This window comes from Seriola lalandi, unplaced genomic scaffold (genome assembly GCF_002814215.2).
Source record: "Seriola lalandi dorsalis isolate HSWRI2012SDOR001 ecotype SW California unplaced genomic scaffold, Sedor1 jcf7180002054377, whole genome shotgun sequence".
Classification (NCBI taxonomy): domain Eukaryota; kingdom Metazoa; phylum Chordata; class Actinopteri; order Carangiformes; family Carangidae; genus Seriola; species Seriola lalandi.
The window spans coordinates 224190-248848 of record NW_019524930.1 but is presented as its reverse complement, the minus strand read 5'-3'; the positions used below and the strand labels follow the sequence as shown (position 1 = coordinate 248848).

General features: G+C 39.2%; 1 protein-coding gene across 2 annotated transcripts; it reads right to left on the bottom strand.

Annotated features, from left to right (window-relative positions):
- Positions 1-591: 591 nt before the first annotated feature.
- On the bottom strand, positions 592-21857 carry LOC111657017 (uncharacterized). 2 transcript variants are annotated; one of them, XM_087174735.1, is made up of 27 exons: positions 21667-21857; positions 16261-16341; positions 15637-16230; positions 14075-14204; positions 13334-13501; positions 12964-13101; positions 11766-11917; positions 11165-11268; positions 10841-11030; positions 9313-9444; positions 8907-9050; positions 8571-8706; positions 7332-7482; positions 6944-7080; positions 6703-6814; positions 6212-6275; positions 5719-5922; positions 5397-5542; positions 4895-5013; positions 4456-4577; positions 4227-4324; positions 3581-3717; positions 3044-3168; positions 2706-2851; positions 2114-2216; positions 1844-1980; positions 592-1489 (listed from the first exon to the last, which is right to left on the bottom strand). In XM_087174735.1, exons 3-27 carry the CDS (start codon positions 16153-16155, stop codon positions 1375-1377), a joined length of 3729 nt encoding a protein of 1242 aa, XP_087030861.1. In that variant the 5' UTR covers positions 16156-16230; positions 16261-16341; positions 21667-21857; the 3' UTR covers positions 592-1374. The 2 variants fall into 2 exon arrangements, with proteins under 2 accessions (XP_087030861.1, XP_023264749.1); XM_023408981.2 differs by lacking the exons at positions 15637-16230; positions 16261-16341 and having other exon boundaries at positions 21667-21856.
- Between the last annotated feature and the right edge of the window lie 2802 nt (positions 21858-24659).

The following is a 24659-nucleotide window of genomic DNA, read 5'->3' as shown; positions in this document are numbered from 1 at the left end:
GACCAGTATGCTGTTTATCATTTAACAGTGTAACAGACAGCAGTGGAGCCCACATTCCTATCTTACAGTAACTGACGCAGATTATGTGAACATCCCACAGCTTTAATGTGCAGCAAAGTAGTAGGATGCTGTCTTCCAATCAAAGCAATCACATAGTTTACTTCACAATACAAAAAACATCAATATGACCCTAAGAAGACCTACCCCAATGATGGTTTCAAAGTTGCATCACTTGTTACTTCTACATAAATCTGCACAAATATTTGCACAATTCATTTACAGTCAAACATGTTAAGGTTCTGTATGTAAATATAGCCTAATTTAATTGATTTAATCAGTTCAGTTGATTCAATTAGGCTTATCACGGCTCCAACTCCTGCCTATGCTCAGGGTTGCTTCAGAAAGGTCATATGCAACATTATGGCATATTCTTCTTAATAATATTACCACAATTACATCTGTAACACACTGCCAAACAATAAAACAACTCTTGAGGAAGTCCGAGAAATCTGAGTGACACACATCTTTGGGTGACTATATGCAAGACTTACATGAAAATGTTTGCTGCACATATAAAATAGAAAAAAAGGCTTTGTCCCTTTCCCATGCTTTATTTTTATGTAATCACTAGTGAGACAAACAGTAAACTTGAACTTTAATTCAACAATACAAAGTGATTCATAATTTTTTTAATTGCTTAAGTAGCAAAACTGTGCATAGACATAACTGATAATATGGAAAAAATATTGACCAACCCACAAAAAAATCAAAGCAATAATCATCTCTAAATAATTATGTCAGACAGCAGAGAAACCCAAATTGCTATCACTGTCCACTTAGTGCTCCCGTCTGGACAAAAACAACTGGTCAAAATAGCCAAAGATTCACTTTTATATTCAGTAAGAAACATTTGAGCCTACATTAAGTTTATTATTATGACATTTACGTTTTTAGAATTGCATTCGCTTATCAAATTATGTGATAATGAATTCAAAATGTGGAAAAGTTAGGAAAGACATATACTATACACGAATAGGCTTATCAAGTACATATTAAACCAATTTTCAGGGACAAATTAGTGCGAATGTATTCAGACTTTTCTAATTGGGTAATTTTCTGGGGTTCGTGTGAGAGAAGCACCATGTCACTGACAATAGCTGACAAGTTATATACAATAAACACAATTCAAACCACTCATAATTTGTGTGCTATTGCATGTTGTGCTCAGAAATATGCATTTTCAACATGACAGGCTTTAAAGGAAGATTAAATAAGATGAACTAGATAGTAAAATATGAAGAGTAACTGGTTAATTTCCTTTTAACACCAACACAAAACTACAAAGCTTTAACTCCAACGTTTTTCTCCAAAGATTCACTGAATTTGATGAGATCGATAATCCATCACCATTTTCTTCATATCCCAGTCTGCTGTAAGGTCACTAAGCTCAAGGTCATGTCCTGGGCCAGCCATAGGGTCATGCTTGTGTCTGCAACAGAGTATACAACAGTGAAAATAGAGCACATGGCAATGCACCAGATGGATTGATTGCTGAGATTTTTGGGGGGTGATAGCGGATTCAGACTCACTGCCAAAAACATTGACAGGGAATTGTAGCCAGAGCTTTACCTACTTTAATTTTATTTAAATTTTAACCTAATTTATTTGACAAAAGGCCCTTTGATGTAAGTCTTTTTCAGTACATGTAATTTAAAATGGGACCAAAGCAATTAGATGGCCTCCTTTACAAGCATGTTGTTGATAAATTGGTTATGAATCAGGTTTGTAATGACATAGACATAGCTCACTTTTAATTAGTGTCAACAGTAGCAAATTAACTCACTGCTTGAGGTGTTCCTCAATGGCCTTGCGTTCATACACAGTGCCATACACGGTTTTCACAGGATCAACAAACATTTTCTTGGTGAGTGGACAGATTAGATGTCGCGGTATAAACTGTGGCACAGAATCCAACAATTTCTTTAAAATAAAAGAAAGAGACAAAACAAGTCACATAGTATATCAATATAATGACTGCAAGACACCAAATACATCACTGTTATATGGAAAGTAATATTCCACCACAACTAACTAAGAATGTTAGTTCATTCACCTTCTCCATGTCATCCAGCGATTGTCCTGCAGTTTGCTCTGTGTGTTTCTTGGCTTCTTGTTCATACGTCTCACGGTTTGTCAGGAACTCCTCAGCCAAAACGCTTCCAAAAGAAGTTCAAAATACAAGTCAAATACTTCAAATATGACATTACACTGACCAATGTGGTCGGTGTGTATTTGATTACGAACACTAAGATATTGCATGCTGAGTTTCTCATTACAATTGTCATCATCTGAAGCTATATAACCCACTAATCTCGCTTCATGGTGCAGGCCCCCTGTTTCATCATGCTATTGTTGTAAAACATTTTTTTAGTTGAGGGTGAAATCTCTGTTCTTGTAAATTGGTACAAAGTCACAAATCCAAAAAGATTAGGCACAAGGTGTCACCTTCCAAATTTCTTTACTCTCTCAGTGCTAGTAAATTATGAAACAGTCAATGATAAACAAATTTCTACCACACATAACATTTTAAATCAATGCAACACATTAGACTTTGTAAATGGATCACAAATATCAGCAGCACAAGAAATATCCAGATAAAATATGAACGTTAGTGTGATTCATTTATGAACATGTAAATATCTCACCTGTCCAGTGGATCGTCAGGCTCAGGAATGATGAGCAGTCCATACACAGCATCAAAGATCTCTCTCATGGTAATATGGGCATTGTAGCTACGGTCAAATATGCTGTGGCAGATGCGGCCCACGCTGTTGACATTGCAGTGGTACACCTGTCATACTGTTAAGAAAATCTCACTACCAAAAAACACATGCACAGGGTATGTAATAACTTTTGCCATCATATAACCTCACTGAGTTAGAGATGAAGCAATAATCATGGTAATAATTACAATATAACACTGTGTAGACGTCGGAATGCAATGTAATAATAACTTTTCAGTTGTTTTATGTTGGCAGGATACTCCTGTGACAAAGCGAACAAGTGGAGGCTTCACTGGGTAGTCAGGACCAAACTGGCAGTACAGCTCAAACACACCTTTTCCATACGGTGTGTCAGGAGGGCCTTGCATGAGAATCCTCCAGAACACTGAAGATAAAAAAAATTACTAATTGAACCCTGTTGCTATGAAAGGATTACACTTCATATTTAATGATAGATGGTCACCTCATGACCTACATCAGCTTAATGCGATATCCTGTACATCCCAATAGTAAAAAAAGTCTTTATCTTAATATTCTATCAAACAACTAGTCTCATTTCCAGTGTCACACTACAATGAAGGCTGGCTAGACAGTGCACAATGGGTACTCTGGACTACAGTTTAATAATAAATAGTTAAAACAATTAAAATGTTGGTTTTCATGAGCTGTCACTTACATAATGTGAGTCTATAAAGGACAAGAGAACCCAAACAAATTATAGACGTGTTAAATATTTGTAAGACTAGATCCTGTTTTGTGGGAGCAAAAAACAAGTCAAGAGCAACAATGCCACTTACTAAAGTCTGACTCTGATGGAAAGACTCTGAAGAAGGGATGAGGGTCACAATGCAGGCTCTTCAGCTCCTCCAGGACACGTTTGTCCTTCTCCATTAAACGCTCGTCCTTCAACTCCAGAAGCCGCTTTTTCAGAGCACTATTTTGAAAGATCATTAATGCTTCAAATGTAATGCACACATCTTCAAAAGCCTTATCATTTTTGCCATTGAAAACCCTCAGAGGATTGTGTTTGGTGTTGGCCAATTGTGAAACACATTTTTGTCCAATTGGTCAATAAATGAATCAGACAATCAATAATTGTGGAAATTGTGGTGAACCGTTTTCACTGTTCTGACACAGCATTTCAATTGAAAATGAAAATAATCAGTGGCTGTAGCACTAAGGGACTCCAAACTATCCTGCAGAATTCATGACATTTGCCACTAGGGGCTACAACAAAATTAAATGACTGCTAAACGGCTGGATGGGTCAAGGGCAACCTGTTCACCAAATTAGTTCACCTTTGCCTGACACTATCATTTATAAACACAACCTTTATGTTTGACAAATTAGATGAAGAATGTGATCATTAACAGATGGACAAAGGTCACAATAACTTGATCAGGTTTATTATCAGCATCCAGAGGATGTGTTTCTAAATCTTACCTCTCTGTCCCTGTCACTTTGTTGTTCATCTGGCTTGGTAAAGATGTCTCTGGATATTCATCATATCCATGAGTTGCAAAGATGCCTGTTAAAGCATGCTATAAAATAACAGGGAAAAATTTATGAACACATCATGCCAAATTTTAAGTTTAAAACTATAAAAGGAATTACTGTGATGTGTTTCATTTTCAGAGCAGCTTTAAACAGAATAGAAGACACTGCAACTGACCTCACTGATAGAGGATGGGTCAAGTTTTTTCTTGGGTTTCCTCTGCTCCAAAGACAGAACTGTCTCAATCTCAAACAGCTTCAAACCCTCTTTGGTTGTGTGCGGTTTGAAACAGCAACCACCTGAAAGCAATCATGGATATGTGGTGAGCCACATTTTGGCCATTGTTACTAATGACATCGTTCATTTTCTTAATTTTTTAATACACAAACAAATGATGGTGAGGATGAGCCTAACCTGAAATGCAATTGATGGTTCATTCATAGTTGATTTAATTGTGAATATTTGGAAATGGTCAGAAAATAATTTATCTAAATTTTCTGACTACAGGTTGGTAATTGCTTTGAGTTAAAATGTGTCTTAGAGAACTCAGAGACAGGATATGGCATATGTAGCATTTTTGTGCAGCTTTATATATAATTTGGTAATAACGGCATACCTGTTGCATTGCTGATTCCGTGCAGCATGTTGTTCTCCACATCTCCAAGAAGGATTGAATCTACAATGATGTCACATTTGAGCAGTTTGGCTGTAACTGCAACTGGCTCTATCGAGGATCTTTGGAAATATGACAATATTCAGATTATGACTTCCGCTGTCCCCAAATAAAATCACAATCTGTAGTTAATAGTTCATATAGCAGGATTAATAGATGATAAACTGTATGACTAGCTTACTCAATGTCAATGCGGTAAATAATAAAGCGTGTTTTGAAATCAGGGGTAATTGTTGATATTCTAACCATTTGGTGAATTTATTGAGACAGATTATAAACAATTAGAGATTACAGAGTCAACCATTTAGCTGATCTGGGGCTGGTACTTACATGATGCATTAGTCAACACCTGCTCAACTAAAAGGTAAAGCACTTAATGCATATTTTTGTAGCTGAAATAGTAAAGGTGGTAACGCAGCACAATAGCACAGGGAAGGAAATGTACCCAGAATCATTTCCATCAGTGAGACACATGGCGCGAAGTCTACAATCTGGGAACTTTGTCTTGACCTTTTCTAACTCAGACACTGCACGTCGTAGGGCATCATACAGCAGAGTACACCCATTTGGCTGAAGGTTACGTATGTGCTCCTAAAAATGTAAAAAAATAATAATAAATAAAGAAAAAAGAAAAAAAGAAAATTTACATTTCTATTGAGGTAGATTGAAACATCAAAAATGGAATGCAAATGTTTCCATACACGACAAACCCTCATTTGCCCAGAATGCTCCTTTGACATGTTGATGGATGGGGTATGTACATTTACCTTGAACTTTTCCAGATTTTCAGTAAATGTGTGAAGAGTTTTCACCATGGAGTCGAACTTCACAAGGCCAATGACATGATGGAAATCATAAGCCATGCTTCTTGACGCAAAGTTGTCAAAGAGCTCTTTCACAGCGTTAATTTTCTTTATTCCTGTATTTCTGTAGCACTCCTCGTCCATGGACGAACTTGTGTCTATCAGGACCTGATGAAAACAAAGTCAAGAACAATGACATGTATTGTATGTATGGACTACTGTTGTTGATGTAGTAGAAACTTCATTACAACAACAACAAAAAACAAATAAAATGGCTATTTTTTCCCTAAAATACTAATGACCTTGACAGCCTTACATAAAATACCAATATTTAAACTGAATTATGTATTTTTTGAAGTGCATTGTTCAGGACTAGTCACTGTACAGGCTGCACACTGTGAAGTGCGTTTTCCCAATTCAAGACATAGATATTGTCAAGCAAGGCAAGAAGTGTTACCAGTATGGCCTCTTTTGGAGTCCTAGTTGTGACAAGTGATTGGTCATCTCTATGGTCACCGGTCCTGTGTTAAATGTTAAAATCAAACAAACAACATGACAATCAGTTATATGATGGATTGATGAACAAAACATCAGCTAGACATCCCAGTGGCTCTGGCATTCATCATCATTATCTACAGAAAAATGACTGAAATTAAGCCATATGGGCCACGGGTGAAAACTTTACTGGAGAACACAGAAATTCCCTCCAGGTGGTCTGTGTTTTGTAAGGTCACCATGACCTTGACCTCTGACCACCAAAACGGACGGACAACCCGAAAACAGAATGTCTCCGGCTGTCGTCGGCATGGGGCATAAAAATGCTCTCATTCTACTAATGAAAAAAACAGGGGCTGTTAAAAATCCCAAAAAACAATTCTGTTTTATAATGTATACTAACTGATTTCAAAATTCTTGTTTTTATACAAGCTGTAAGGTTCAGGTACTCACCTGGCTGCCAGTACATTCACATCCAACGTTTTCTCTTTGCCATCCAGACAATCGTGCACTCTGATCATATCTGCGGATCCTTTGTCTTTATACAGATAAACACCAAGGTTGTCTGACAAAGAAAATATGCACAAAAAAAGGAGCCATCAAGATCATAAACCCATAAAACCAACAATGCAGTATGAAACTTTCTATATGCACAGAAAGGAATGACAATCCAGGATATGATTTCATGGAGTACCTTCACTCAGCAGAACAAGGCGAACCTCTGTCTGTCCTAGATCCTTCAGACGTAGAGGTGGGGTCACATTGAGGTGAGGGAAAGTATTCAATCTTTCAACCATACTTCCAAAAGTTCTCTGAATATTGACCTGAAAGCTGTCATTTCATTGTTTAGGTTATTGACAATTATGGCTTGAGTACAATCATAAGTCTTAAGCAAACACTTATCATTGCAACACTCAAACAAAAACATACTACAATATACTGCATCTACTGTACTGTACTAGTAAAATAACCAGCAACAACTTTAAGGCTGAGAACTCTTTCTCAAAACTGCCAACAGAAAAACAACAATAAAAACATATTTGCAGTAATTTAATGAAAAGTAAGAACTTGATGGTACATACTTCTGACCAGTGGTCTTGTCATGATGAATCCAGAGAGGATATGTTCTGAATGATGGAGGCAAGCTGAGCAAGATTTTCTCAATGTCAGTAGCTCTCTGTACTGAGGTTTCTCGCAAAATCTCTTCAGTGCAGCTTGGAATTTTGTCTCCATCTAAACAAAAGAACAGAACATGAAATCAATAATAAAAACACACCATTCACTACTAAAGAACACACAGTTTTGCAAGAAAAAAATAAAAATGCTAAATTTCTATACAGGACTTAAACCATGAAAATTGAACACAAAACGAATAGCCTATTCAATGCAGTGCTTTTTCAAAGTAGCACGGTCACGTGCATTATTGAGCTGAAACTTCACTGAGCCAAAAAGGTAAACAAAGGTTTTTATTATTTAAGTAGGTCTACTTGATTAATACAAAATATAGGGTTCCTTGTGGCTGTATACATATATAGCCATATTCTTGCTACACGACAATTAAAAAAGTACACAAAAATATTTTCCAGACATATAATCATCTATTTTCAAATCTAAAACAGCCTTGCTCCGTGTCTGAAAACTTTAAGCCAAGAGTCTATATATGCTGGATATCCATGCCAAACTATGCCAGGGGCAACCACTATCAGAATGTGTGAGGCAGCAATGATGCAAGTGGTTCTCCCATAAAACAGTACGTTATGGTAAAAGGCATTTATGTACTTTAGACATGTGCTAATTTGTACAAACTGCAGTTAAGGGCCTGACACTTCATCTCACAGTGGCAGCTTCTTTTACTATTCTTCACAATATCTAAAACAGTTTAGCTGACAGAGATGAAAAATGCCAACATCTTTATATGTAGAATAAGAGCAGTTCACTGACAAGCTCCCTCAGCATTAAAGAAGTGGTACGTGAGAGTGGAACAAAACTCCTAAAATTGTCTATGTGTTACACCAAACTTCAAAAAAAAAAAAAAAAAAGTTTCATCATCAGACTTTAAAAAATAAAGTTCCTTCAGTTTCCTACAACAAAATTCCTTGTACAACCATGAAATCTTGGTTGAGGGCACACTAGAAACACTTGTGATCATGGTTAAAAATGAAACATGCGTGGTTAGACCAAAGGTCAAGAGATATTAAGAAACAAATATTTCAAGACTTGGTATTTTTACTCTGAGCATTTTGTAATTAGCCTCTTGCCTCTTCTCAGAAATCTAGTATGATGCATCTTCTCATTCACATAAAAACTTGTTTTAGTTTTACCTTTGATTTTCTGGAGAACGTACGCTCGTTCAAAGGTACCTGGCACTCCAGGTACTCTAACTGGTTCACAGAAACGGCTGTTATCTTCAGATGTAAGAGTGATAAGTGCGTAGTTCTCATGGGCTGATGCTTGTTTCTGTCAAAATAAGAAAATTCAGAAGTGATCATTTCAAAAATCAACAAATAACTGGAAATGTAGGACAAATTTACAAATAAATTCAAATCTATCTCTACATTCACAAAAGGTGTTATAAGGTATATACACACAAAATTTAAAAACTTTAGCAATTAGTGACTTCAAAAGCCCATTTCAGTCAAACCCCAGTATCATCATACCTTTGCTCTTGAAAGAAGATATGCCCAGCAGTACAATGAATTCTCAAAGACATCCAGGTCCTTGATGACTTTTTCCCCACGTTCAGATCCATGTTGGGGCAAAAGCTCTCTGAAGAGCATGTACAAGCCTTCAAAAACTGCAATCTACAGCAACGTAACAAGCAGACATGGAGAAATTGGCACTTGTGAAAGGTTATATCACTCCAATTACAGAAAACATTTTCCCACTAACTGACTTAACTAGCATGAGTACAATGACACGGTGGGTTTAAAGCTACATAAACTTAAAAAGGAGTTGTGTCCATTTTTTTTGAAGACAGCATAATGTATGAAGTCAAATTGTAGTGCAGTAACTTGGTACACTCAGTACAAAGTACAGAGTATTGTATTACATCATATTGTTTACCTTCTGGATCCTTGTCATCTTTTCATTCCTGCAGAGTAACTGGTGCAAACTTTGGGCCAGAGGGTTACATCCAGTCAGTTTTCTTACAGAGGCAATCAATTTATTTTGTATTGTGTTGGAATGGTGGTTTTTCTAAAAGATAAAGAGAATGCTTTTAAAACAAGGTTAATACCACTGGAGAAGGGAAAGTAAAAAAATATACCAAATTTATTCATAGATTCAACATATTTTCAGATTGGTTTTAATTAATTTCAAGAAAGGGCAGAGTGAAAAATCTTCCTGAGTTGATTATCATGGTAGATGCAAGTTACATTTAAACACAAATAGCTTCAGAAGGAAAACAGGATATAGTCAAACTAAATAAAAAGGCACAAAAAAGAAATGCAGTGTCTATAGGGAGAGAAATATTTGACTAACAGAATAGATTTTACCTGGAGGCCCAGTGATTGAATCATTTACTTATTGGGTAATAGTAATAGAGTTGAAAAGATGTATTCCAATTACTCAAGATAATATAACTGTCAAATACATTAAGAGCATATAATTAGTTTAACTAAAGCATTTAAAAAAAAATTTTTTCTTTATTATTGCATAACATTCAACAGAATTTTGCTTCACTGCTAAGGTGGTTGTGATGTCTCCATTGCAGCTATCAGCTTCATATTTGTTGTAGAAGGTGTGGCGTTTGACAAAGCTAAGATTATACACTTAAAATACTGATGTCTGAAAATATGACACAGAAACCTTGGAATTTCCACCACTACAAACATGGCAGACACTGGCAAAATTAAAATCACAAGTTTTGGGTAATAACTCCTCCTCAAATAAATCTTTACTGAATTAAATCTAAAGAGAGGAAAGGGGAAAGTGAAATGAATTTGGCAGTATTCTGTACTTTGTTACTGTCAACAAATGCTATGAAAAGACCAAAATCAACAAATGTATTAGTTTGTCTCTCAATACTCATACGTCTCTACCCTCAGCCCCAAGTCCATTTGTTCCTATTGAAGATGTAAAATCTTAACGGCACTTGAAAATACAATTATTCTAAAACTTAAGTTTAAAACAGCCGGGCACTGATGTTTTAAGCAAACGATTGTCATACAGTGCAGATCGAACGATCGGCAGGATGCTGTATGAGAAAACTGATTCGGAATTAACTGTGTGGCCATGTTCATGATAATGACAGAACACCCAGTGGAACAGTGTGGCTCACTTTAAACGTTTCTGAACAATGGACTACTGCCCAGAAGAAAAAAGCTGTATCACTCTTTGAGTACACAGAAAATACTTGCTAGAAGATCAACTTATTGTTGGTTTTGGAGCTGTCATGAACTTGGTTGACAATAAGAAAATAAAGAATATCACCAGACTTACTTTTCAAAGAAAGGCAAAAAAGGTGGAAAATGGCTTGTCAAGTGCAAAAAATGACTGGTAAGTAAAGGAAAACATTGGGTAGTGCAATATAGATAATAAAGTAAATGAAATAGCAAGATAATGGGAACAATATATTATAAACACTGCTTACAACAGCATAAAGTGAGGACAGGAACACACTGATTCCTTTCTGGGTCTGTTGGACTGATGGCAAAATGTCATTAATGAAGAAAGTCTCATTGTATGGATCCTCATCACAAAACGTGGATAAAGAGAAGGCAACTGTTGACCCCCCAGAGATTCCACAGCTTTGTAGTGTGTCACCATGATAGCGTTGTCCTCTGCAAATATAACAGGCACACCAAACAACAGGGGTACTGATCGGGTAGTAAATACTACATGAGAAAAGATCTGTTGACAAACAGGGTCACAAGCCACAAATTCCATGTGTATCATTGTGGTAATTCTGAATTACTTGTACTGAAGGACATGTGCTGGGATTCCAGTTTCATTTGACAACTTGAGCCTCAGACTGGTTAAAGTGTCGGTTTGTAAGTTCACCATCAGGTCGAAGTCTCCCTAAAGTGAATAAAACATGCAATAGAGATTTAACTTTTATATACTGTACATGTTAACAAAATAAGGCACTGGGGCCATTTACAACAAGAGTTGACAACATTTTGCCTTAACAAAATTCTGGCAACACTTGTCAAATCTTCATTAAAATAATAAGTGCAAACAAAAAAATGAAGCTGTCATTTTTTGTAAGACATTGTAGAATAAGGCCATCAGCATCAAGTGCACAATAAATCAAACACACAGGGCTGCATATTTCCTGATATAAAACACCCCCAATGCTTTAGTTATGGATTTGGCCCAGTCTGTATCTCATGGAGAGTCTGTTTAACTGCTGCATGGGGAAGGAGTTGCCCTTTCCTGCCCAATCCTCTTGCACCATCACCGGACACACTGGGGGCAATGTCTTCTTAAATGGGTTATTATATTGGAAGTAAGAACTGCTGGTATCAGGTGCTAATATCATTACTTGAATAACAACCCATATAGTTAAGACATACCTTGAGCATGATGTGGCATCGAATGGTGTCCTCTCCAAAAGTTTTACCAAACTCTTGCTTTGGCATTTGACGGGCATATTCCAGGTTTTCCTTTCGTGTGAATATGGCATAGATCACAGCTCCACTTTGAATGTGCCTGTCTTTCAAAGACCCTGTATGGAGAGCCAATAAAAATTAAAAACTGCATTATATTTTGTCCCACTGAAGTAAAATCAAACTTATTTCAAACAAATATTGAAAATGTTATTCTGCATGTAACAAAGTGTAGTCGCTTTCTACATTCAAGGTCGTTTCATCTGGGAAAACCAACCCCTCTCTTGTAGTTAAAAAGGGGATTGGTTCCCCAAAGTCAGTTAACAGTTGGTGTGATGTTAACTGTGCCATGGTAGAAACAGGTAAGGCATTGTGAATGAGTGAAGCAATTTAGTGCTGAAGGTTACCCCTACAATCTTAGCATGTTTGAATTATAAGCTTGTAATAAAAAGTAATGCCAATGCCACAAGGGTTGAACGACAGTGAAAATGCATAACAGTTTCAACAATCAAATGATCATTACAACCTTCATGAAAATAGGCTGTCACAGGACTGTTGTATTAGTTATTGTTAGGTATACTAATAAACTGGGAACTGAGTGTAAAGTGCACCCTTAAATACCACAATATGCAGTAATGCCACACATGGTCAAAACACTAAAACAGTCAAATAAAGGTAAAAAAAAAAGCTATTTATTTTAGACCCTTATATTTCCAGAATGAAAGCATCAAACTTGTTTTTTTTTTTTTAACAAACATTAACAGCTCTTATTTCTTCTTGAAAGATACATGGAATTACTTGGTAAATAAACTGTATAACCAGACACCAAACAGCCCCTGTCACCTCTCTATATTCTTGATTTCTCCGGTTTGTGTCCCAGTGTGTAAATAATCTGATCACAGAGAACAGGGTGATTATCCACCACAATAATCAACATCTTCTCCATTTTGATGCTGAATGCCAGGCTGGACCTACATAAACATGATCTGATTGGTTAGTGCCTGCGCTGATTTTTCTGTGATCTGCGCTATAGTCTAGACTTGTTTGATCATGAATAAAATATATATACTGTATATACCTACAGGTAAGTTTTTCAACTGCTCTAATGTACTTAAACTATAATACCATTTCATCTAGCAACCTTAACTGTAAAAAGTCTGCTCACATGTGTTGAAGAAGGGATCATCTGTCAAGGGCATCCCATCAATTGTGTAGAGACAGACTCCTTTGGTGCTGCCAACATTTTCAAGATGACAGATCCTTAACATCAGATCTTCAATTGTGTTTTGCGCTGGATCGATATCTGTAAGTTCAAAATTTAAACCATTTCAAATCTCATTTGAACTACTATTATGCAAAGGGTGTTATATTTCAGGACACGGTTTGGCACCAGTCTTAAGTATTTCTCTGTTCACAGTCACTCAACATTTGAAGGTAAACTCACCTCATGCTGTACACTGTAAACAAGTCAGTAGAAAGAACTGAACTAATGATATAAATGTTAAAAAATGCATTATAAGATGCTTTCCTCTTACCTTTAATAGGTTTTGGTTGAGGACATTTGGGGTATGTGTACTGCAGAGAGAACACCTCCATTGATTTTTGCAGAGATTTAACAGTTTGAACTTGATGCTCTGGAACTCTGAGTCTCTGAATGAAGTTTTTCATAGCTGAAAAACGGTTCTTTTCCACATGACTTAAACCTTTAAAAATGCAGAGACAATATATTTCAATATGGCTTATTATATGTCTTATCAGTGTGATAACTTGAATTTCATCATGCACAGCCACTGGACTGTCCTTATGGCTGCTCATTTTTACATTTCCAATCATGTGTTTTTCATCCTTTCTTATAATACAATTATGCCACAAACTAAAGAATCCAAATTTAAAAACAGTGTATCACTTCTAACACTGTCAACAATTACAAACAGTTAAAACATTTTACAAAGATATTTATTACATGAACGCTGCATTAAATTGTGATGTGCATAAGTTCATCTTACTGGTAACTTGGTGTAATTTTAATGTATCTTATTTTCCATTAGGTGGTGACATTAATCTTTAGTGTAACTTTTAAGTTCAAGTCAGACAAGTAATTATTCAAGAGTTCTAGGAAGCTACAGTTAAATTACAGGTAAATTTATAAATTCTCTTCACACTTGCACAGTATTGTGAATAAAGTTTTCATTTTTCAAGCAATTAACATGTAAAACTGAAAATCTAAGCATACCTTTGGAAGGGTGTTGGCATTCATCCATATTCAGCACTCTTACCTAAGTTGTTTAGATCTTCATCTGTCACACCATCCAGGAAATCTCTTTCATCTTTAACACCCAACTGAAGAAACTGATTGTAGTAGGACTCCAGTCTGTGCTGCTCAAGTAGGTTGAATATTGTGCCCATCTAAACAGAAATCAGGAGATTTTATTTGCAGTCACTCTCTATTCTTTTGAATAGTATAACAAATGACAATATGCCAAATACCAAAAACATATGTTACAGTCAATAGCAGAGAAACTGTGACAGATTAAATTCTATATACATTGATGTCCTCATTAGAAACTTAAGATAACACCAGTATTCACAGTGAGAACAATTCAAACATTATTTAAATGAAAACACAAGGAATACAGTTTGGTCTTCCAGTACAGTCTTATCCTACAATGTTCATGGTCACTACCCATAACACAGATGTAACAAGTTCTCTCTCATTAGGCTATAAACGAACTACACCATGGGACATGACTTCAGTGTCACCACTACTTACCTTTCAACTAGTAGTTTGATTTAGCATGCTCACCTCTTCTGCAAAAGCCTTTCATCTTGGGAAAATTAGTAGTAGTTTGCATGAGTGTGAATATAAACACAACAAGGCTGTAAAGACAGACTGCTGAGGTTTTCTTGTTTGGCATGGTGACGTTTAATGTCTCCCACACAACCTCTGTAGTCTCATTTATCCGCTTGTCAGCAAGCTTAAAAAAAAAATCACAAGTGGGGTATTTACTGACATATTTTGTGTTGTATAATAAAGCGTGAAGAATAAAACGCATGAAAAGCTTGTGTTAACCACAGACCCTAATTCAGGCATCCTGCCAAAAAACTGTTAAAAAAAAACCCATCGACTTCAGAATGAGGGAACTGGAGGTGAAAAATGCAAACTTTTTTCTGGGTTTTAGGACTCATTCCTGCAGCACTTTATAAAGGATATAAGGTATAGGGGGAGGGGGTTTCTGACACTATCTGACCAGTGACATGCGATGTGTAAGGAGTACATGACTGAACAACACACAATTAACTCTTAGCCTGTCGGCTCATTTTCAGCTGCAGTCCTCTAGCATGATGATCTCATGGTATGCAGCATAGGCTCACAGTTTGGAAAAAACTGTCTCTGTTACGAAGGATTGTCTGCCTGTGATGCATGTCGGAAAGAATCTGACAATACATTGCAGCACTGCTATCTAATCCTTTAGTAATAGAAAAAAGGAGGACAATCTCATCTTGACATATGGCCAAAGATCATGCATGTGTCAGTTTCTGCTTTTTCTCGTTGCTCGAGAAAGAAAATTAAACCTATGAAAATTAAACTGTAAAAATCAGGAGGAACTCCCTATTTACATTAAATACCTCTATCTGAATTTTGGTGCACAAACCTACATAATGTGTTATGTACATAAACTAAAAGTACTAGAATAAAAAGTAAATTCAGATCTTCATTGTTGTTAGTTCATTTATCCAACAGTAAGTCAAGCTATTCGTAAACATGTTTGAACTTCCCAAAATTTAAATGAATAGATAAAGGATTCATTTCTGCATCTCAAGAAATGTTCAAACACACCTGTTGTGTTGTCCTCTCATCTGAGACTACGTCATGGCCCTTGTGTCTCTCTTTCACACTGTGGGAGCACTTCTCTCTAAGCTGATCTGAAGCTGGGATCAGTTTATGGACCTTTCCATGAAAGCGTTCTTCGTGGACTCTTAAGTGAGCCACACAGTAAGACTCCAAGCACACAAGACAGGATTTGACACCTTTGCTCTTTTTCCCTGTACAAGCACTGCATTTCACTTCCTCAGGTTTCGCCAAGTGCTGAGCTGCAGCTTGAAATCCTGTTTGCTGAAACTTTTCCACTACTTCACCCAAAACTGTGTTTCTACTCAGCAGAGGTCTTGGATTAAACACCTTCCTGCATTGAGGACAGCTGTACTGGTCTTTCTGCTTGGTCCAGTTCCAGTGGTCTTCAATACAGTCGAAACAATAACTGTGTCCACAGGGGATTGTGACCGGGTCTCTCAAAACCTCCAGGCAAACTGAACAACAAAATTGGTCTTGTTCAAAAGAAATAGTTGCTGCTGCCATTTCCTACAAACTCCGACAGCAAATACAAGTTTGGTGATCACAGCTTCTCAGGTTTCATCTGCTGCACCCTGAAGCCTCCAATCAGAGCCTGCTGAACCCTGAAGCCTCCAATCACCAGGGATTGCTCAGTTACTGTTCTCGCTGTCTTGTTGCTTTAGAGAGTAAATGAAACCTAAGAAAATGAAACTAAACAGAATAGAGACCAAAACTGTAAGAAGGAATCATTCCAGCATTTTATATTTAGAAATCATGGTCAGCATGGCCACAGTGCCTTCAAGTGATAGTTTGGGTTATTTGGCGTGGGGTTGTGTGAGGTACTTATCTATAGTCAGTGTATTACCTGCAGTAGATTCAGATCAGTGTGCTCAGTGTGTGTTTGAAGAAGCATCTGGGAGCACTGGCACAGAAGATAAGCACTGTGCTACTACAGATGGGGCCATCTGCAAAAATGTGTTTTAGCCACTCAATATAGAGCATCATATCATATTAATTTATGTGTAAACTTACCACAGCAGCAGGTTGCTCAGGGTAGTACACAAGGGTTATACACTATGACACAACTCCACATCAAATAACCCGAACTTTCAGGACAAATTATTTTTTTATATGGCTTCCTGTTTAATATGATAGTTACCTAGTCATGCAGAGTAATGTTTTCTGAAAATATCTACAAGTTGACAGTGTTACAAAAGAAATCAAATTATATTGGTTATTTCACAAATCAACATTAGAAGCTGTATCTCTTATTTGTTTAATTCATACAAAACCCAAAGTGTAAAAACTGTAAAAATGTTTTGTTATATTAACAAGATTGCATTCACTGCCCAATCAGGGGGTAGTGACCATCCCCTGTAGTTTCCTATTAAGCCCCAGCTCACACACTGCATATCTCTCTTTGAAACTAAGCAACGTATACCAAAAAGGGGCCAGCTGGGCTTGCAGTTAGAGGGTTATGCACTACTCAAACCGGAGTTACATCCATTAATTACTATTTCGTATGCGCAAAGCCCTCAAACAGGTATCGTTATTGGTTAACAACAAAGGTGAAGGCTGGATTGACACGCTCTCAATTGGACCCCAGTCCTGACCCCAAAAGGCTAGCAACTCATTGGGTGAGGAAAAAAAAAAAAAAAATTAGTATAATCCCCCCTGCTCTGGTACCACCCACCGAAGTGACCGAAGGAGATCATCTAACACTGTCTGCCGGACCCACTGGGGAACAAGATGACAAGAAATGGGCCACGCCCTGCAGACAATTTGCAGGAAGCTCTTGATCAATTGATAGCTCCTACTTGAGAAGCGGCCATAATCATAAAGGCCAGTCATAAGTGCTGCAGCTAACACCCCAAGGCCATGCAGCACATCCCTTATCTTGCAGAAACTGAAGGACGCCCTGCAGCGGGCACAAACACAGGTTGATAGCCCTATATCCACATCAGTCAGCAGATACATGCCACCGTGTCCCGGGCCTGGGCATTCCAGATTGTGGAGATCACCATAGCTGGCAGGTTCAGCTCTCTCAATCTCCCACCCTCAATCACCAGTGCTACATGCACTGTTCCTGCCCTTTTATTTCTGTTGTCTCACCCACCATAGGAGGAACGGCTCCCATCCACTCCACATAGGCTGAGATGAAAGAGAGGCATCCTAGCCCCTAAAGGGAGCCTCTCCTCCCTACAGAAGCCTGAATGACACCTGTGCAATAGAAGTTATCTTCCTCACAACTAATGCGCCAGCAACATACACAGCCTGTATATTAGCCTCTTTATTAGAGTTGGCATAATCGCTGTGTGAAGGAGATAAGGGGGAAAAGACTACAAGCATTTATCAGCAGCATTACTGCCTCTCTTGTCTCAGTGAGTCAGCATTGCTGAGGAGCGGGCTTCAGACACTTCTTTTCTGCTTTAGCCTGGCTGAGAGAAAAGTGACCCCTCTCTGAAAGGGTGCCTCTCCTCCCAAATGAAGCCTGCATCTGATATCTGTGCAGTGCAAGAGCTCTCTTTGTCTCTACTAGGGATGGGTATCCTTAAGATTGTAACGGTACTACTATTCTTACCAATACTGCTTATTGATCTGGTACTTAAATGGTATTCTTAGCGACACTTTTTGAGGAAGAAAAAAAAACTTGAACAAACATAACATTTGTCACACTTGTGACAACGGGCTGTGTTTGCATCCACTCTAGTAAAGTAGAGCCACTTTGGACTGTTTGGTTCTCTCCGCTATCCTTATCTATGTAAAGGTAGGCTACTGTCTGGTGTGTGTCACTGGAACAACAGCCCCGCCCCCCTGCCCTCCGCTGACACAAATAGCAGGGGCAGAGAGAGAGACAGATCTCTCTTCTGTGAGAATACCGAAAACATACATACATAGAGGGATATTTGACGGAGCTGGTGAAATGAATGTTCAAGATAACGTTTATCTAGTGGAGAAAAAAAAAAGAACAAAAAAACCCCGACTGCTCCAGTACTGATAGCAGAACGGTTAAGGTCGGAGCTTATTGATACTGCGGTCTTGAATAATGTAGCCCCGGGGCTTGTTCAATACCGGGGCTCGGTACCCATCCCTGGTCTCCACCGTTACACTGGCTACAGTCTGTATGTTGGCGACTGTGTTAACATAAATGTAGCGTAAAGTAGGTGAAAGGAAATGGGCTACACGCCATGTTTCTGCCTTGCCTGTCTCACTTACCTGTCAGGTGTGGGGAGGGCGAGGAGAAGCGGGCTTCATGAACTGTTCCCTCAAGCCCCCATTAGCCTGGAAGAGAGAAACCTCCCTTCTCTTACAGACAATCTCTCCTCCTTAATGAAGCTAGCATCTGCAAGCTGCTCACTGCTGGCCACTGTCTGTTACACCGGCTGCATACACAGCCTGTATATTAACGGCCGAGTAGCATTATAGCTGACCAGTGGCGGCTGCTGGTCTTATAATGAGGGGAAGCTCATTTTCGGCCTACGTCATAAAATGTGTCCAGATTCGCAGAGTGACAGAAGAGAGTCGCCAAACACAACGCTAGTCGTTTTTAACAAAGACAAAGTCACTGAGGATCAGTAACGTCTCCTGATCAACTCCGAACAACGGAATGAAAAACTTGAAAACTGCTCCGGTGGATGCTTATACTTCAAGATTGCTGATTCGCTCATTTCGCTGTCAATCAAAAAGGGACTCAGCCTCAGATAGATCATCCAATCATCATGCAGAAGCCGAGCGTCCGGGCCAGCCCACTGTCCCATAGACCCCCAGAGACGCTGAGCGTCCGATGGGCGGGACAAAGCCCAGCATTTATCCAATGACCGTCTAGTTTCGCTGCAGTGGAACAACCCACTCTATGCTTCCCCATTGAAGTCAGTACAGTCCCTGGTAAAGCCCACTGAGTCAGTTTTTGCAAAGACAAAAGTCTTGTCACCTTGTCATATGATGCACCCAATCCTAGATTACAGCCTCACCTGTGATCAATAATTGATCAATCAATTAGTGGGTGTGTATAAAAAGAACCCCAGCACACCAGACCTTCACATCAACTGAAACTTGACCCCTGACAACATGCCTAAGATTCACCCTGAGACCAAAGCGTTGGTTATCAAGAGGCTGAAGACCAGATCCACTGCTGAGGTGGCTGACACCTTCAATTTGTCTCAGCATCAAGCACAAAGAATAAGAAAAAGATTTGGAGAGACTGGAGATGTTTTTGACAAGCCCAGATCAGGCAGACCCCGCAAGACAACTGCTCGGGAGGACCTTTTGTTGGGTCGAAAATCCAAGGCCAGCCCCTTTTCCACTGCAGCAGAGCTCCACCAGGCCTGGTCACCTCAAGTCCCCGTGTCAACCAGGACAGTTTGTAGAATTCTGTCTCGAAATGGCCTCCATGGTCGAATCAGTGCCCAGAAACCAGCACTAAACAAAAGGCAATTAAAAAAACGTGTGGCATTTGCCAAGGCCCACAGCCTGCTAAAAGGATGGACACTGGAAAAGTGGCAGAAGGTGGATTTCTCAGATGAATCTTCGGTTGAATTACATCACAGCCACTGCAAATATTGCAGGAGACCTACTGGAGCCTGCATGGATCCCAGATTCACCCAGAAATCAGTTAAGTTTGGTAGCGGAAAAATCATGGTCTGGGGTTACACCCAGTATGGGGGTGTGCGAGAGATTTGCAGGGTGGAAGGCAATATCAATAGCCTAAAATATCAAGAAGTATTAGCTACCTCTTACATTCCCAACCATAAAAGGGGTCAAATTTTGCAGCAGGATGGTGCTCCATCGCACACTTCCATCTCTACATCAAAGTTCCTCAAGGCGAAGAAGATCAAGGTGCTCCAGGACTTTCCAGCCAGGTCACCAGACATGAACTTCATTGAGCATGTCCGGGGTAAAATGAAAGAGGAAGCATGGAAGACGAAACCAAAGAATCTTGATGAACTCTGGGAGGCATGTAAGAGTGCTTTCTTTGCTATTCCTGATGACTTCATCAATAAATTGTATGAATCATTGTCGAACCGCATGGATGCAGTCCTTCAAGCTCATGGAAGTCATACAAGATATTAAATATGGATCCCACAGCACCACTACTTAATTCACTGATGTTATGCAACATATTTTGTATTTGAAGTAAATTATTTGTTCAATTTTCACATTACTCTCTGTAGGCGACAAAACTTTTGTCTTGCCAAAATCTGACCTTTCTGTGTTCATTAAATGATCAATCTTTCTTCAGTGAAGCAAATTTATTTTAGTATATTAAACATAATTTGGGAGGGTTTTAGCTTTCATATGAGCCATTTCTAAAACCAATGGATTAATTAAAAGTCAGGTTATAAGCTGTTGTTTCTACAAAATGGATAAGTGACAAGACTTTTGTCAGGGACTGTAGACGCTCGGCGTCTACACTGTGTAAAGCTCTGTGGCGCTGCGGGGATGAATGAGGAGGAAGTCGTGTCGGTTACCTGTGATAAGTAGCTGATTCTGAACAAAAGAAGAACATGTTCTAGCTCATATTTAGTCAATGAAATGTACACACAACAGAACATATTTGACCACTTATTTTGTTGACATTTTAGGGGAAGCTGAGCTTCCCTTGCAGTCTTAGAGCAATCGCCACTGTAGCTGACAGTACAGAACCTGTGTGTTAGCCCAGAATTAGCATAAAAACTATCAGTAGCTTCGTGAACTGAGTTAGCTTGCAGAACTAAAACAAGCCTTGGTCAGCTATGTATATTATTATTTTTAAATGTTTCTTTCATTTTTAAAGTAATGGTGGATGCTTAAGAAATTAGTTTGCTGAACTAAACTTGCTACAATTTTAACAAGAAGGGTATTACAGTTGGAAACGCCTGACCTGACCAAAGATGGCGGAAAACTAATTGGACCACCTGGTGGCGCAGCGTATTAGTGAAAGTTGTTGTTGATCCTCTGGCTCTATGTCAATGCATACCAAAAGCTCCACTAATACCGTTTCGGTTGAAAAGTATGGCAACTATCAAGTTACTTGCGGGACTTCATTCCTGTTCTTACCTTAAGGCGAGACACGGTAGGTGAAAACAGCGTTTTTCCAAGCGCTGATCAATTTTGAGATTTTGTGATATTTTGCTTCTTTTACATGTCTTCTTTCATGCTAGTAAAAAACACATGGTCAAAATACACATTTAGGTGTTCATTTCACTCCACTTTGTCCGTGATGCGCCTGTAGATTTCTGCCCTGTCATATGTGGTACCGTTGGAAAGCTCTATTTCCCCTGCTAACGTCTGTCGGATCCAAATATGGGCATATCCTTTGTATTAGAAACCAAACATGAAAGTAGAAAGGCAGGTCGGAAGCTAAACTCAACATCTTATTGGTTGGTGACGGTTTCTGACAACGTGATTGGTTCAGAAGCGTCATGTGACTCGCTGCTGTCTCCCGCGGGGTTTTAGAAATGCCGGGCAAGCCGCGAATAAAGTCTTCTAAAAGAAGACAAAACCAACTAAAATACGCACGAAAACATCGGAGAAAGACAGATGAAGGAGAGGAGACGGGAAACCCGACTTATGTAAGTTCATCCGGCCGTAAATTGTCCTTAGGACAAGGCAACGAAGGGGGAGACGAGTACGCGTCTCAGCAGTGGCTTGTCATTCACATTTCACGTCTGAATGAACTGACAAGTGATCTGATCTGTCCGGTGTGTGGGAACGCGGGCCTGAAAATAACAATAGATTCAGAAAACCAAGGCTTCTGTAGTAGCCTTCTGCTGGAGTGCGGTCTGTGTGAAAGCAGTGATCGATACAGAAAAGGTGTTTACACCTCCACTCGTCTCCACGCAGAAACGCGCAAGGATGTTGCGTTTGACGTGAACGTTAGGATGGTGCTGCTGGCACACGAACTTGGGCTGGGATATGCAGCGCTAAATAAAATCTCAAAAGTGTTGGGGATCCCTGGGCTTCACATAAAGACGTACCAGAGACACGACAAAAAAGTGAAAGGTGTGTGACATTTATGCATTGTGTGTATGTGTGTGTGATATTGATGAAATAATAATAAAACCTGACCAGACAAAGATAAGCATTTAATTTCAGTTGCAGAAATTGAGAGAGGGCTACAGTCGCTGCACAAGGCCAGGGAGCAGATCAGGCAGGCATATGCAGATGTAGACCCAGATGTGGCGGAGTTGCTGAGGGAGGATGCAGATACAGTGTTAAACATCAGTGTATCTTTTGATGGCACCTGGCACAAAAGAGGCTTCACCTCGCACTATGGGATTGGTGTGTGCATTGACCTGCTCACAGGACTGGTGATAGACTATGAGGTCTCTTTTTTCTTATTGTCATGCTTGTGCCCTGAAAGAAAGTGCAAAGCAACAGAAAAAAATGACAGTGCAGGAGTTTGACAACTGGAAAGAGGGACACAAGGACTGTGCTAAAAACTTTGCAGGCTCAAGTAAGGCAATGGAGAAGGAGTCAGCGAGGAGGATGTGGACGAGGTCTGTGACTCGCCACCAATTGCGTTACACTGAAATGCTGTCAGATGGTGACAGTACAGCATACAGGGAGGTTGTTGCACTGAACCCATACATTGGGCATGAAAATTGTCAAACTGGAGTGCATCAATCATGCCCACAAGCGGATGGGCACAGCACTAAGAAAGTTGAGTGCAGAGGCTAAGCTGGGAGGGAAGGGTGTGGGGAAGTTGACTGCCAACAAGTGTAAAACCCTGCAAAATTATTACAGAGGAGCAATTCTCAATAACCAGGGCTCACTTGATCAGATGAAGGCAGCCATATGGGCAGGTCTCCTTCATTCCATGTCCACTGATGACAACACCCTGCACACCAGGTGTGATCCCTCCTGCTGTTGGTACAGGAAAGCAGAGGAGAATGGGGAAACACCTGATAGCCATAAACGCCATGCTGGAAATTTTCTAGCACGAGAGGTGGGCAGGAAGCTGATTCCAGTGTACCACCGCATGTCCAGTGACAGCCTGCTACGGTGGATGCAGCATGGAGGCACTCAAAATGCAAATGAGTGTCTCAACTCCGTTATATGGGCACGGTGTTCAAAAACGGTGTTTGTGGGGTAAACCAGACTCGAGGCAGCAGCAAGTATGGCCATCTCCACTTTCAATGAAGGTGCCTCTGCCATGATAAGTGTAATGGAGAGGTTGTGGCTTCAGAGCACACATGTTACCATCAGTGCAATGAGGGAAACTGATACGCTCAGAGTATCAAAAGCTGAGGCCATCGCAACTACAAGTGCAAAGCGTAAGCGCAAGAGTCTGAGCACAGCTAAAAAGGTGAAAAGACATCAGCTAGAGCTGGGCGAGGGACCGACATATGGAGCAGGCATGGACAACTAGCCTGGCATGACTGGCTGACATAGTTGTGCAGGACAGACAGGTGTGTGTGTGTGTGTGTGTGTGTGTGTGTGAGAGACTCTTACTGTGTTACCTGGTTTTGACTCAGGCAGTTTTTGTGGTTCTGTTCAGGTGAAGTTTATACAGTGAATTATAAATGTAGATGATGAATGATTTAGTTGAAATAAGGATGTAAATAGGGCAGACATGCTGTTTTTCAGTGATATATTTCATTGTTTCATATGTTGATATATATGTATTTCAAAAATTTAATAGATTTGTTTTATGTTAATACTTGGTTTCCAATAAAACTATATAGAATTTTACAATACAAATCTTTAAAGGCCGTTTTCTCAAAATGTGTTTTTTCTCACACTCTGAGCAAGAAATCTCCACTTCAGCAGCACAGACATACACCAAACTTTCCAGTTGTATTCCTAACTACATTCTGCAGATATTTACAGAAGGGATTGTTGATATCTCATTCAGAACCTGATTTATAGAACATTTTACACCTAAAAACATGTCGAAAATTGATTTTTTTGGACTGTTAACAGTTTTTTGTGATTTTTGGAGTGATAAAAAGGGATATCCAAAATCCCCTCTGTAAATACCTGTGCATCTTATATGTGAACAAAATGAAACAAGAATTTAAATCCTAGCTTCATCCAATGTTCAGATT